Consider the following 16,524-nt stretch of genomic DNA (forward strand, 5'->3'; position numbering starts at 1 on the left):
GAGGCATTAACTAAATACAGAAGATTAAATAAATTCAGTAAAAAGCAAATCAAGAGAGCAAAGATTAAGACAGAGAGACTCATTGCCAGAGAAAGTAAAAATAATCCCAAAATATTCTTTAACTACATAAATAGTAAGAAGCTAAAAAATGATAGTGTTGGTCCCCTTAAAAAAGTCTGGGGGAAATGGTGGAGGAGGATGAGGAAAAAGCCAATATGCTAAATTCCTTTTTTTCAACAGTATTTACACAGGAAAATCACATGACGGATAACATGATCAGGGATAAAATTCTCCATTAAATGTCACCTGCTTAACCCAGCAGGAAGTACGGCGGCGTCTAAAAATCACTAAAATTGACAAATCCCCGGGCCCGGATGGGATACACCCCCGAGTACTGCAGGAATTAAGCACAGTCATAGATAGACCATTATTTTTAATCTTTAAAGATTCCATAATAACAGGGTCTGTACCACAGGACTGGCGTATAGCAAATGTAAAAAATAATCCCAAAATATTCTTTAACTACATAAATAGTAAGAAGCTAAAAAATGATAGTGTTGGTCCCCTTAAAAAAGTCTGGGGGAAATGGTGGAGGAGGATGAGGAAAAAGCCAATATGCTAAATTCCTTTTTTTCAACAGTATTTACACAGGAAAATCACATGACGGATAACATGATCAGGGATAAAATTCTCCATTAAATGTCACCTGCTTAACCCAGCAGGAAGTACGGCGGCGTCTAAAAATCACTAAAATTGACAAATCCCCGGGCCCGGATGGGATACACCCCCGAGTACTGCAGGAATTAAGCACAGTCATAGATAGACCATTATTTTTAATCTTTAAAGATTCCATAATAACAGGGTCTGTACCACAGGACTGGCGTATAGCAAATGTGGTGCCAATATTCAAAAAGGGGGCAAAAACTGAACTTGGAAATTATAGGCCAGTAAGTTTAACCTCAACTGTGGGTTAAATCCTGAAGGGTTTTCTAAGAGATACTATACTGGAGTATCTGGAGAAGAATAACCTTATGACCCAATATCAACATGGGTTTACAAGGGACCGTTCCTGTCAGACTAATCTGATAAGCTTTTATGAAGAGGTAAGTTCCGGACTTGACCAAGGGAATGCAGTGGACGTGGTGTACATGGACTTTTCAAAAGCTTTTGATACGGTGAGAACAATGGGGATAGGGGTAAATATGTGTAGGTGGGTTAAGAGCTGGCTCAGGGATAGGAAACAAAGGGTGGTTATTAATGGAGCACACTTGGACTGGGTCACGGATAGCAGTGGGGTACCACAGGGGTCAGTTTTGGGCCCGCTTCTTTTTAACATATTTATTAATGACCTTGTAGGGGGCATAGAGAGTAGAATTTCAATATTTGCAGATGACACTAAACTGTGCAGGGTAATCAATACAGAGGAGGACAATTTTATATTACAGGAGGATTTATGTAAACTAGAAGCTTGGGATGATAAATGGCAAATGAGCTTTAATGGGGATAAATGTAAGGTCATGTACTTGGGTAGAACGAACAAGATGTATAATTATGTGCTTAATTGTAAAACACTGGGCAAAACAGTCACTGAAAAAGACCTGGGTGTATGGGTGGACGACAAACTCACATTTAGCTGCCAGTGTTAGGCAGCTGCTGCAAAGGCAAATAAAATAATGGGATGCATTAAAAGAGGCGTAGATGCTCATGAGGAGAACATAATTTTACCTCTATATAAGTCACTAGTGCGACCACACTTAGAATACTGTGTACAGTTCTGGTCTCCGGTGTATAAGAAAGACATAGCTGAACTGGAGCGGGTGCAGAGAAGAGCGACCAAGGTTATTAGGGAACTAGGGGGTCTGCAATACCAAGACAGGTTATTACACTTGGGGTTATTTAGTTTGGAGAATCGAAGGCTTAGGCTACTTTCACACTTCAGGTTTTCGGCGTCAGGCGCGATCCGGCGTCATGCCGGAACGCCGGATCCGGCAAATGTTTAGTAAAACCGGATGTGACGGATCCGGTTTTCTGCCGGATCCGTCTTTTTCTTGACAGACAAAACCGGATACGTCTCATCCGGTTCATCCGTTTTTCTATCCGTTTTTCGACGGATTACGCCGGATCCGGTTTTTAAAATTGACCCTTGTGGCCTTCCAAACGGGATTGGCTACTGGAAAACTATATATAGCATGTTCCTACAGCCCTTCTTTGACAGGTTGTAGAGGAGAAGTTATTGGCGAAGATGGATGTTGTCATTGGAAATATTTTGAAGAATTTGGCGGATTTTATAGCGGAGGCGAATCGTTTGAGGGTGATTGTTCTGGGGAAGGAGAGAGCGAGACAGCAGCGCATCAGGCATCGTAGACGACGTTTGTGGATCCACCCCATCACAGCCAAGAGAATGACACGTGGGGTCTATTCTACACTCTGCATGGACCTTCGACGAAACCCGGATAAATTTTTTGGATATGTTAGGATGAAAATGGAGAATTTTGATTACTTGGTGGAGCGCATTGCACACCTCATAAGAAAAGCGGACACCTATTGCCGCGTCTCTGTTTCACCCACAGAGCGTCTGATGGTGACTTTAAGGTAAGCCACATTTATTGGATGTGATCGCATCAGAGCACACTTTCACTGCAATCTTGTTGGTGGTAGTTTGTATCTCCAAGTGTTATAGCTCAGTTTTGGTATGTAATGCTGTGATTTAAAACTAATTTATTGTTTTTTAATTCCCCACAGATTTCTTGCAACTGGAGAATCCCTTTCGTCACTGCATTTCCAGTACAGACTTGGGATTTCCACCATATCTGGAATAGTGAAGTACACATGCCGTGCACTGTGGGACTCCTTAGCTGAAGAGTTTTTACCAGAGCCCACAACAGAGAGGTGGATTGAAATTGCTGACAAGTTTCAACAGATATGTCAGTTTCCCAATTGCTTGGGCGCTGTGGACGGGAAACATATCCGCATTGTAAAGCCAGCTGGATCGGGATCGGAATATTTCAATTACAAGAAATATTTTTCAATTGTCCTCATGGCCATCGCTGACGCGGAATACAAATTTATTGCGGTTGATATTGGGGCCTATGGCCGCTCCAATGACTCTCAAGTTTTCAAACTGTCTGCCATGGGGCGTAAACTGTATGGAAACACCTTCCAGTTCCCACCACCTAGACCGCTGCCGCAAACATCTGGTCCACCTATGCCATTTGTCTGTGTAGGGGATGAAGCCTTCCAGCTGTCAGAACACCTTTTGAAACCGTACTCTAGCAGAGGATTGACAAGACCAAAACGCATTTTTAATTACCGCCTCACAAGAGCAAGAAGAATGGTTGAATGTACCTTTGGTATTCTGACAGCCAAATGGCGGGTCCTATTGACTGCGATCAACCTGAAGACAGAAACTGTGGACGAGGTGATCAAAGCGTGCGTGGTACTCCACAATTTTGTTATCTGCAAGGAACCCATTTCCATTGAGGACACCTCTGAAGAAACCACCTTGCAAGATTACCATGACATTACCACTAGAAGTTCTGTGACGGTTTCAGTAATGAGGGACAATTTTGCACTATACTTTATGTCACCTCAAGGCAGAGTACACTGGCAGGATGACAGAGTGTGAAAGATTTGTGCCCAACCAAACTTGTGTACCTTCTGTACCAACAGTATATACCTTTGCCAACCAAAGTTGGCTATCTTGTCATGGTCTCTATTTTTAGCTTTAGGCCACAGGTGTGTACCTGGTTGTGTTTTATGCAAAGTATTTCACCTTTTAACAAAAGTTGTGTACATTGTTAGGAAATCACCAACAATAAACACAACTTTTTAGGTGAAATACTTTGCTTCAAACACAACCAGGAACACAACTGTGGCAAAAAGCTAAAATTTGCCCACAGTTATATACCTAGTTTTGAATACCATTTCACCTTTTAAATACCCTGTATTTAACCTTTTTCGCCGCAGAAAGAAATGACAGACAACCAGTGTAAAATAATTTAACTTTTATTGAAAAATGTTTTTTTTAGTAAACTTTTTTAAAATTTTAATAAACTTGTTTAATAAAGCTTTGAAACTATAAAACTGAAACCATAAAACTGGTCATTTTTATTTAAATACACACATTATAAATCTGTGTAGTGTGTGGTGGAAATACTGCTGTAGGGGCTGCGGGACACTTCGACACTGGGAGTGTGGAGAGAGGACTGGGATCGTGGTGGGGAAGGAACAGTTAGAGGTGAAGGTGTGGAAAAAACTACAGAATGGGTGGACATGTGGGAAGCAGAAGAGGTGGTGGGTGGTGGAGTGGAGGGTTGGGCAGGGACTGTAGGAGCAGATGATGTTGATGGCAAGTTGTATGGGGAAGGAGTTTGGTACGGGGCAGGTTGCTGGAAGTGGGGAGATGTCTGGTACGGGGCAGGTTGCTGGAAGTGGGGAGATGTCTGGTACGGGGCAGGTTGCTGGAAGTGGGGAGATGTCTGGTACGGGGCAGGTTGCTGGAAGTGGGGAGATGTCTGGTACTGGGGAGGTTGCTGGTACTGGGGAGTTTGCAGGTACTGGGGAGGTTGCTGGTACTGGGGAGGTTGCTGGTGCTGTGGAGGTTGATGGTGCTGGGGAGGTGGATGGTGCTGGGGAGGTGGATTGTGCTGGGGAGGTGGATGGTATGTAATAGGAGGGGGAGGTTGGAAAGTGGCTGGAGGGGGTGTAGATGTAATAGGAGGGGGAGGATGGAAAGTGGCTGGAGGGGGTGTAGATGTAATAGGAGGGGGAGGATGGAAAGTGGCTGGAGGGGGTGCAGGTGGAGGAACTACTGTCGTGGGAGGAGGAGGTTGGGAGGTAACTTGCTGGAGAGCAGCGTGGCATGAATATATTACATGCATCTGCTGGGCAGGAGAGAGCGTTTCCATGCGCTCCACAACAGACCTGAAAAAGGTGTGGTTTGGCGAAGATCTTGCTTCTGAATGCATGGTTTGCAGAAGTGTCTTCACCTCCAGAATGCTGGAGTTGATCTGCTGATAGCCTGCGGAGATTTGCTCTGACAAGACTTTTAGACAGTTCTGGAAAGATGCATTCAGATGCAAGAACTCTGGCGCATAAGTCTTTTCCTGACCCCTCTGCCGCTGCCGCCCAGTACCCGCAGGTGTACTAGAGGTGGCAGGGGCAGAAGGGTGGGGTAAAGGGAAAGCGATCTCCTCACCAGCAGCTTCATGTAATGTAGGCGGCCACGATGCTCCTGTGCTGGTGGATGGGACTGATGGGTCGAATGTGTGGGAAGGCTGGGAAGGTGCAGATGTACCGGGGCGGTCTAAGTCTCCCTCGGTGCCGGTCTCCTCAGGGATCGCCTCAGAAGGGTCCAATCATGCAGGCTCCCGAGTGCTGCTCACCATGCTGTGGAATAAAGAGAAAAAAAAACAATTAAAATAGTGACATGGTATGGCCCTGGCTGAAAAAAAAAAGTTACATCTAAACATTTTTTTGTCACATGTGGTATGTAATATTTACCTTCTGGTGAGCATTGTCTCCCGGAGGAACGACAGGGCTCGTGCGCACTTGTACTTGCTCCTGCGTCCTCCAGATCCACTCGGGGCCCGCATCTCTTTATTGAACTCCTTCTTGAAACGATCCCTCACAGACCGCCACCGCTTCACAATTCTCTCCCCTGAAACGAGAAAGGACAAAGTGGTTAGTATACAACATCAGTGTTTCCCAAACTCCAGTCCTCATGGTCCCCAGGGGTCATGTTTTCAGGATTTCCAAAGTAAATAGAAATCCTGAACACATGATCCGTGGGGACCACGAGGACTGGAGTTCGGGAAACACAGGTTTAAATCAAGCAACCGGTACTGTATATACTTACGCTCTTTAATCTGGGCCCGAGCTTCGAGGTCCTCCCAGCGGTCCACAAGGAGCGAACAGATTTCCTCCCAGAGTCGTCGGGTAACGATCAGGTCAGCGTGGCGTCGGTTAGCCATATTCCAGAGCGGCTCCCTTTCTCTGACGAGATCGATGAGGCGGTCGACATCAATCCCTCCATCCTCACCGACAGAGTCGGGAGCACACTGTGAAGGCTGTTAAAGAAAAAGACAAAAATAACATAATTAGCCTCCACAAAAGAAATGAAATAAAAAGTGCAAAAAAAACAAAGCAAAAATATTTATACTTACACGCTGGTGACCGCCGCGTTGCTGTCGCCGACGACCCTGGGAGGCACTGCGAGGACCTCTTGGCCGAGCACCAGATTGGGAAGACTAGAGAAGAAAACAAAAAATGTTATGTCTTTGGATGTAGGCATTTGTTTGCTGTGTGTGGTCTGCAGAACATTGTTTTCTATGTGTTGTGTGTAGTGTGATGTTGTGTTTCTGCGTTTGATGCAAAAAACTTACCAATTGTGAGCCCACTCCAAGTGTCTGTCCACCCCTTCCTTCTTCTTCTGGGAGCTCCTCTTCATCTTGTGATTCCTGTTTTGAAATAAAAGGCAATGAATACACATATATTACAGAGATGATGGATTTTGGAAATAAAAACTTACCGTCAAACGCTGACGATGCGAGGGAGGGCTCCCAGAAGATGTGCTGTCTTCCTCATGGCCAGACTCCATGGCTGTGGGTGGTGTTTCTGCTGCTGCCATTGCTGCTGCTGCTGCATCTATTGGGCGGCTGTTGAATAAAGAGAAACAAAGGGCCAATGAATATCTTGATATTCCATAGCCCTAGTTTGGAGGAATGGGGGATTTGATAATTACCGTCTCTCATCTGCTGCTGGACTCCCCTCCCGTTGTTCAGCATGCTGCTCCATTTGGGGTGGTGCTGATGGTGCTGCTGCTGCAGATGTCTGCTGCCTTCTCCTGCTCCTGGTTCTTGGCTTGGGTGGCATGTTGGGTGTGGCTGAGGGTCCCATTGTCTTGCTTTTATATATGTCCTGTGGGCAGAGCTACTGAGCATGCTCAGACCAAAAAAACCGGATCCGGCGCATTGCGGCGCTCATAGGCTTTCATTGTATGAAAAAGTGAAAAAGCCGGACACGCCGGATGCGGCGTGTCCGGCTTTTTCGACGGATACAAAAAACGTTACAGTCACCGTTTTTTCCAGACGCTGGATCGTGTCACATTGCCGGATCCGGCGAAAATCGGATGAAACGCATGGCCATCCGGCTCGATCCGGCTCTAATGCAAGCCAATGGGGGGGAAACCGGATCCGGCATTGCATTTCGACGGATCTGGTTTTAGTCAAAAGCGCCGGATCGCGCCTGAAGCAGAAAACCTGATGTGTGAAAGAGGCCTTAGGGGTGATCTTATTACAATGTATAAATATATGCGGGGACAATACCAAGACCTTTCTAATGATCTTTTTACTCTTAGACCTGTGACGGGGACAAGGGGGCATCCTCTACGACTGGAGGAAAGAAGGTTTAAGCAAACTCACAGACGTGGATTCTTTACTGTAAGAGCAGTGAGACTATGGAACTCTCTGCCATATGATGCTGTAATGAGTGATTCCCTACTAAAATTTAAGTAGGGACTGGATGCCTTTCTTGAAAAGTATAATATTACAGGGTATATACACTAGTTTCCTTAATATTGCGTTGATCCAGGGAGCTAGTCTGATTGCCGTATGTGGGGTCGGGAAGGAATTTTTTTCCCCAATGTGAAGCTTACTGTTTGCCACATGGGTTTTTTTTGCCTTTCTCTGGATCAACATGATAGGGCAAGTTAGGACAGGATATGGGTTGAACTAGATGGACTTAAAGTCTTCCTTCAACCTTAATAACTATGTTACTATGTTATGTTACATATGAAATCCACTGCTGTATAAAAAAGTGGAATATTTTACTCGTCTGAATTTATCCAGTATGTTTTTATTTATTTTTTTCAGCCACAACCCAACCACAAACCACATAATCATTAATATGGAAAAAGATATTGGAGGCTCTTTTTCCTGCTAAGCAAAATTATGTGATTCAATTTTTATATATTTTTTTCTCTTTGATTACCACAACTGCCTTGGGAAAGTGTCTTACAAGCTAAAAAAGTTTGGGCATCTCTATTTTAGGTTATTTTAGCACGCCAATATAGCAAAATTGGTGCATCCTCCCCAGATGAGGCCTCTGTTTTCTCTTGTATTGGATGTATCTCATATTATCACATTCACATATGAAATCCACTGCTGTATGAAAAAGTGAAATATTTTACTCATCTGAATTTATCCAGTATGTTTTTATTTATTTTTTTTCAGCCACAACCCAACCACAAACCACATAATCACTAATATGTTTAATTATGCTTACAAATTAAGACATGCAGATATACTGTATAATAGCATTTACAAAAAAAATGCTGGTTGAAGATTTAGTATTACTTAGGTTTACGTGCAAGAATGAAATAGTGAGCATCGTAGTTAGAAATATCCGTCTGTGACTTATCAATCCGTGGAGCATATGCGGCTTTTTCGATCTGGTAACCGGCTTCTTTGAAGGCCATCTCAAGCTCTTCCTTCTTTGTGGTCATTGAACCAAAACATGTTTTGCCAACATAATAAAATGTACAATTCAACACACTTGAAATTAAAAGGTGACCTCCTGGTTTTATCAAGTCTTTGAAATTTTTCAGAACTTCACAGTATGACTTTATGTCTTGACATGGGACTTCAAGGCAGAGACAAGACAGGAGACAATCCACCGGTGGCACGACGACAGGGTCATAAGGGTTTCTTTTCAGAGCGTCACATTTCAGGACTTCTTTCACCTTACTGCGCAGTTTTTCTGCCTTTTTCTCATAATCTTCCCTTCAAGCAGAAAAGAATGAAGTGTCACATGGTGTAACTTGTATGTTATGGAAGTGATAGCAGATACCAGACCAAAATATGAGATCAAGCTAGTTTATCTCAGGAAGTCAATGTCCATCCATATGTTTGAATAGAACATTACAAAGAAAGTGCCCGAATTGCAACATACCCATCTCTGACTCAAGAGTAGCGTTACTTGGAGCTTCAGGGCCCCCAAATATCACAAGTCTTGGGTTGCTCTTCTCGTATGGTCAAGAAAGACCTTTTTGCCGCTTGTTTTGATGCTATAAAAGTCTGTCAATTTTACCTTTTTTTCCCCCTAAAGGTATAATTGAGGCTAAGAATTTGATATAAAAGTTAAGATCAGACAAAGAAAAGTGGAGTCCTGATAAGATTTCAGGAGGCAGCATGGAGTCTTCTTCTGTCTCTTCGCCCCTGCTATAATGGTAGGTATGGAGGCTCTTCCGGATAATGGAGGCCGAGTATAATACATACTTAGTGCTATTGTACCTCTTTTGATATTTTGTCTGGTTAACTGTTGATTATATTTTTTTGATCTATTGTTCATAGTTTGCTATTGTGTAAGGTTTTTTTTCTGCATAATTTGATTTAACCTTTGTGTGTGAATCTGTCTTACGCCAGTTTCACATTTGCGTTAAAGGCCGCAGCGTCGGCCTGCACAAGCCGCCGCTAAGCCCCGCCCCCTGCCGTGCCTCCGCCGGTAGCTCCGCCTACGGACACATTACACTGCATGCGTCTTGCGTCCCCTTTCTTTATCACTGGGGACGTAGGCTGTGCGCAGTATGCATTTGGTGGCGCATGCGTCCTTTTGACGCTGCGCCGACCAGCACCAAACACAACAGGTTGCAATTTGGTGCGCTCGGTGCAGCATCAAAAGGACGCATGTGCTGCCAAACGCATACTGCGCACGGCCTGCATCCCCAGTGATAAAGATAGGGGACGCAGGATGCATGCAGCGTCATGTGTCCATAGGAGGAGCTACCGGCGGAGGCGCGGCAGGGGGCGGGGCTTAGCGGTGGTCGTGCGCAAGCCGACGCTGCGGCCTTTAACCCAAATGTGAAACCTGCCTTAGATCTTCAAATCTTTTATAAAACATGTTGGCAAGGGTGGGATGCTCGAATACCGTAAATGGTTTCAAAAAGGGGTAGCAACCCACACTTCCTCCAGATGTGGATGATTTGTCCAAAGGCTGAGAGAGTGAAGCCAGCGCAGATTGGCCTCAGGAATCACGTCACATAATAATGTCATGCAATCCCCGGGAGAACCAGTGTCAACACCATATAATGGCACCGGTACTGGAGGTATGTGTGTTATTATTAGGGAGAAACATAGGGGTTGAGAAGGGGTTGTTTGAGTAGTGGACAAACACTTTCAAGGGAGGCACATACTGAGCTATTGGCTTAGCGTTAAGTAAGTACCCTATGTTATCTCTATGTACTACTATATATTCATTTACTTGCTGTAGGGTATATGCTCACTTTGTTTTTTTCTTGGGTTTTATCTATGAAATGGCCAGAGTGTGAACGTGCCCTTACACTTTGCACATATACAAGCTTATGCTCCGGCTCATTTCTTTTGTCTTGCTGTAATTTTGTGTACTATGTACAAATAGTGACCTTGTACCCCCCTTTCTAAGCTGAGTATTTCATCTAGGTAGCTTCCCATGGATGGGTGTCTGAGTCATGCTCTGCCCTTATTCACATTGAAGTCGGCTGGTAAGGTTTCAATACTAGAAACAGGGTAGGACTGTCCCTTTTCACGGTGGGATGGCTTTTATGCTTTTTTGATCAAAATAGCGTTAACCAAGTCCCCTTTGTTACTTACATGTTCTATTACTATTTACTACTACAGGGTATGTGCTCGCTTTGGGTTTCTTCAGGGTTTTGTCTGTTAAATGGCCACAGTGTGAACATGCTCTTACACTTGTCAAATATACCAGTTTATAGTCTGGCTTATTTCTTTGGTTTGGCTATGAACTATGTAGATTAACTTTGCTTTTGATTGAAATGTTTTTTTTGAGATGTGCACACAATTTGTCAAAAAGAGTTAGTCAGTACTTGTGTGTAGTGTAACATGTACTAATAAAGTTCTGTTGGATAATGTTAGCTTCATTGGGTTTTTTTGCTCTATGTTTAGTACATTTGAGTAACAAAAAAATATTGAAGCCGATCATTTGGAAAAAATTCCTAATGGTATGGAATTAAGGTGTAATACTTATTGCAAAGTTAAAGAATAACCATTGCATTAATTTCTTTACAGAAAGTAATAGCGAGCGCAAAAATAATCACGTTTGTAATATACCTTATTAGAGATGTCTTCAGTGCTTACAGATTTTCCCATTATTGAGATAGGAGCTGACCAGTTGGTGCTTTTAAAATTCTATGGAGGATGAGGAGTTAGGGGCAGACACAGACATTCTGTGTTCTCCTCTAATTCCTTCTCCTCCTCCTTTGTCTTGTGATATTTGTACTTGTTTTTTTTTGCACCAAATTCATAAAAAATTTCCACGTGTTTTATGAATTCTGTACAAAGTGAAAACTAATCTTTATGTTGTCCTTTAACCATTTTTTTGCATCTTTTTAGCTCAAAAAGTCACATGTTTTGCAAAATTCCACAAAAAAATGCAAAATTTTCTTAAGCACCTAAAATCACTCCAAGGGGATGACTGAAGTACAAATGCATCCAAGAAAATGTGACTTTTTTTTGAAAATTCACAAATGATGAATCAAGCGAAAATATCTGTAAAGACTAAATAAAGACCATAATGAGGAGCTAAAAATAATGAAAGAAAATAACACAGATCAACATATAAAGCAGGTGAAAAGGAAAAGATCAACATGGTGCAAATAATAAATACAGGCGCAAAATGTACAAAGCTAGACAAAAAAACAGCAAAAGCAATAATAAATCGGCCCCTTAATTAACACGGGGAATTTTAGGATACCGAGATGTATCTCGGGAAAAGTGGTGGTTCCAACAACGAGAACTGAAAGGCTGATTATTAGCAGTAGCCCTGCACAAACCTCAGCGTGGACTGAAGTGATACATTGTACCAGACATTCTATTTGTAACCATTATTTCTTATGTGTCAAGTTGTTGTAAACTTACTTGTTTCCCTCCAGATCACAAACATACTTGATGATGTGAGTCCAATCAAAAGCATCCAGATCCTTTTTCAACCATTTATGAAATTCTGCAAGATTTTGCTCAAGAAAATCAGAGACGATGATTTTATCAAACGATTCGCAAGCCGAGAGGAGTTGATAAATGGTGGGTCCAGTGCCAAAATCAAGCAGCGTGTCCCCTCTTACTCCACCTTATGTAAGAACACAACATGTAAAATATCAGAAATAACACACCAATAGTGATGAGCGAGTGTGCTCAATACCCGAGTATTCCGAGCATGCTCGGGTGTTCTCCGAGTATCTTGGGCATGCTTGTAAATTCTGTCTGAGTCCCCTCCCCCCCCGCAGCTGCATGATTTGCGGCTGCTAGACAGCCTGAATACATGCAGGAATTGTATTCAGGCTGTCTAGCAGCCGCAAATCATGCAGCTGCAGTGAATCAGACATAATTTACAAGCACGCCCAAGATACTCAGAGAACACACGAACACGCTCGGAAAACTCAAGTAACAAGCACACTCGCGCTCATCACTACACGCCAATCCTAGCTAAGGGTTAGGGGGTTCATATAGGAAATCATGGAAATCATGATTTATAGAAACCTGCCATTTTTAAAGATCAATTGCTTTTATTTCTGTGCCTCAGATGAAAGAATTTGCTTTTAGCTTTTTTTTAGTTACCTACCACAGGTCCGATTCAATAGAAAAAGGTTTTCTGAGTTCACCATGGCAGAACTTAAATAACCCATGTAGCGACCTGAGCTGAACTCTATTGAATATGGTTGAACTCTATTGAATACGGTTAGGAATGTCCGGATGTTGGCCGCCTGCCACGTTGCATAACTTGAGTGCACAAATCTCCCTCCAGCTGTAATGCAAAATGTTTTATAGTAATTGGGGACTGACGCTGTATTGATTCCTACGGTTTTCATCCGAGTGTTCCAACAAGCACAGACGGGCATGATGTTTGGGCATCCATATAATATTACCCATATTATGTGGATATGAGTAAGAATACCGCAAAATACTCAGTCTTCTTTGAAGGCAATGTGTTCACCAGAATACAATGTATTGTTTAGATTAGATTTTTATGCTAAAAGCTTTTTTTAAGATTGCGATAATGTTTTCTGGAAATTTTGCAATTTTCATGATTTTCATTGAGCCTATTGTTCTGTGCAGAAGACTTTTCAGCAGTCTCATTGTCATCACAGGCAAGAATACAATGAAAGGGAACATCTCTATATGCTGTAGATAACATAGGATCCATCATCCACAATATGTGATGTCACAGCTCACCTCCACTGCCTCCTGTACAATGACTGATAAACCTCTTTATACAGTAGATAACACAGGATCCAACATTCACAATAGGTGATGTCACAGCTCACCTCCTCCTCCTGTACAATGAGTTATAACACCTCTATATACAGTGGATAACACAGGATCCATCATTCACAATAGGTGATGTCATAGCTTGTAAGTGGGACGGCCGGACTGCGGGTACTTGCATGCTGGGTCCGGAACTGAAAAGGCTGCATCCCCTGTTCCTGGGGTGAAGCCTGAGTGAGCCAGACCTTCCCCTATTGCCAGGGGGAAGTGCTAGTGAGGCGGACCTTCCTGCTGTCCCCAGGGGGGCAGGGAGTGAGAGGAGAAAAGTGCGCGCAGCAGTGGGGGCATAAAGAGGAAAAGCGCACGCAGCAAGTCAGTTTGGCGCGAACGCGGAGCAGCGCGTAGAACAGTGAGCTTCCCCTGCCCCCACCAGGAGAGCACTGGTGCCATGACAGGCTGCACTGACCTGATGTCTGCAGAGGGACTGCTGTACTGAGGAGCGCTGGGAGTGCCACAGCAGTCCAGGAAGAGGGACCGTTGCAGAGACTGCAGAGCCAGGTGTGTGCAGCAGCAGCCAGGGAGAGAAGTGTTCCGTTCTGGGAGCACTAGCATAGTGCAGGCCAGCGTCTGCCGTCGCCCGCCGCCAGCAGCGGGGACCAGACAGGGAGAGGAACGTGCAGAGTGTGCCCAATGACTACAGAGATAAGGTGCAATGTGCCAGTGACTACCAGAGTGAAAGGCACCGTACGCTCAGTGTCCGTGAGTACAGCACAAGCGCCACATAAGAGGGACCGCATACGGGACTGATACTTGTGCCCTGACCTAACCGGTGAATATTTGCCCAGACACTTGCACCCTGACTGCACCAGTGTATATTTCCAGATCCATGTTGGGCTTGTACAGGACTTGGGCCCATACCCTTGTCAGCCACTGCAGTATATGGACTAGGCACAGTGGAAGGGACTGGAGACCGACCACTGCCTCCAGAAGACGGGGCATTGTTGCCCACAGGACCTGATTTGAAGAGACACCGCGCCAGCCTTTGTCGGCACTATTTACTTCATGTACTCAGGCATTATTGACTTTTCTGGCTACATTCATCAGGATTGCCATTATTTGAGCCGTTATTTCTTCACCTCACCATATCCTTTGCTAACTGTACTATTTTTACCCTGTTTAACCCATTGCTTCCCTATTAATAAACCTGTTAACCCTTGCTCTGCTTCATGCCCGTCACTGCATTCCGCAACCTGCTTACAAGCTAACCTCCTCCCCCTCTTGTACAATGATTGATAACACCTCTATATACAGTAGATAACAGAGGATACACTATTCACAATAAATGATGTCACAGCTCACTTCCCCCTCCTGTACAATGACTGATAATACCTCTGTATACAGTAGGTAACACAGGATCCACCATTCATAGTAGGTGATATCACAGCTCACCTTCTCCCCCTCCTGTACAATGACTGATAACACCTCTATATACAGTAGAAAACACAGGATCCACCATTCACAATTGGTGACATCACAGCTTACCTCCTCCTCCATAGAAAAATGAACACAAATGAAATATTTCCTTACCATTAGTGAAAGTTTCATGTAGATTTCTTAATATAAATTCTGTCCATTCTCCATAAAGCATTCCTGTCTTTGGCTCGTAGTATGTCTGTAAGTAATCTTTGGGATTAAAGTGATCAACGTAGGTTTGCTGGGAGGTGTAACCGGTGGCCATGATGTTCGAAAGCCTCTGCTTTAGACCTGATAGTAAAAAATTATATATGATACATATTAGCAATCAAAGACAATTTCCATCAGAGTCGCCTGTAATCATATGCCACAACTTTCTAGACATTCAATTTTTACAATTTCTTTTTTAGATATGAACCTTTGTAAGGCTATGTGCACACAGTTCTTCAGCTGTTTGGTCCCGTGTCAGATTCACGACGGCAAACTTGGTGAAATGATCCGTCATTACCAAGCAATGTTCATACCCTTGGTGAACTGGACCTATTGTCAAGTAATCGATCATTGACACTTCTAGAGGTGCCGGGGTCACAATAGTTTGTGTGGGGGCTCTCTGTTCTGGAGGTTTGGCCAATTCACAGATCCTACAGAGCCGGCATACTTCCTCTACCACAGACTTTAGCAAAGAATGGTACACTAGTTTTTGTAGCTACTGAAAGGTCTTTTCCGGGCCAAAGTGAGCTCCTCTCTCACGTGCCTCCATGGCCACTTTATGCAGCAGCGTTTCTGGAATCACCACTTGCCAAGTAACAGTTAGGGCCCTCTGTAAAAAAACTGACCAACTACTCATCGTGGAAACATAGCCTAAAACGATATATTCACAATGAGTTTTTTTACCTGATAAAATGCAATGAGTTTTCGAGTGGAATTGCTCCTTCTTTGAAAAGTATTTTTGGGGGAGTTTTTGTTTTTTGAAGTGTTTTGCAGAGTTTTTTTTTTTGCAGTCTTTGGGTATGTGCAAATGGAATCTTTTTGCAATTTTTTTCTTAGAGCAAACTAAGCAGGACCTCCAAGTTTCTAAACAGTTTCTGAGTTTCCGTTCATACCACGAAGAACAGAGTACAAAAGCCTGTTTAAAATGTCATAAAACATTTCCAATTTTATTTAGTCATACATAGAAAAAATAATTATGGACCAAAAAATGTTCAATTTGCAAAAGACACAAACAGTGACAAAGTGGGTGGTACAAACAATTAACATAAGGACTGGGTATCTCAGACTCCAATAAGAGAATGAATATTGCGCTAAAGCATCCCAATATATATGGCCACTTATACAGAGAAGAGCTCAATTAGTTAATTCAATAACATTTAATATAAGTAACCGCCTCTGAACATAATAATACACTCCATATCAATAAAGTGCCATAGCGCTATCAAAAGACGGAGTTCTTACCCTAATAAGTCCCAGTATACCACGCACAGCAGCCCCAACGCGCGTTTCGTGTGGGCTTCCTCAGTCCTTATATTAATTGTTTATATCACCCACTTTGTCACTGTTTGTGTCTTTTGCAAATTGAACATTTTTTGGTCCATAATTATTTATTATATAATTTTCATATGTATGATTAAATAAAATTGGAAATATTTTATGACATTTTAAACAGGCTTTTGTACTCTGTTCTTCGTGGTATGCTATATGCTTTGTGAGTATTCCTGTTGCCCTCTATATGGTGGCACTACTATATTTGTTCTTTGGTTGTTTTCAGTTTCCGTTCAGTATTTAAGTGCACACAGAGTCT

The 16,524-nt window shown here is 43.1% G+C and overlaps 1 protein-coding gene across 1 annotated transcript; it reads right to left on the reverse strand.

Moving 5' to 3' along the window:
• Positions 1 to 8,197: 8,197 nt before the first annotated feature.
• Positions 8,198 to 14,991, reverse strand: LOC141098056 (nicotinamide N-methyltransferase-like). The gene is made up of 3 exons (XM_073585641.1): positions 14,841 to 14,991; positions 11,910 to 12,117; positions 8,198 to 8,780 (listed from the first exon to the last, which is right to left on the reverse strand). Exons 1-3 carry the CDS (start codon positions 14,989 to 14,991, stop codon positions 8,351 to 8,353), a joined length of 789 nt encoding a protein of 262 aa, XP_073441742.1. The 3' UTR covers positions 8,198 to 8,350.
• Positions 14,992 to 16,524: the final 1,533 nt, after the last annotated feature.

Source organism: Dendrobates tinctorius, unplaced genomic scaffold (assembly GCF_039654945.1).
Source record: "Dendrobates tinctorius isolate UK_male_01 unplaced genomic scaffold, ASM3965494v1 ptg000086l, whole genome shotgun sequence".
Taxonomy (NCBI): domain Eukaryota; kingdom Metazoa; phylum Chordata; class Amphibia; order Anura; family Dendrobatidae; genus Dendrobates; species Dendrobates tinctorius.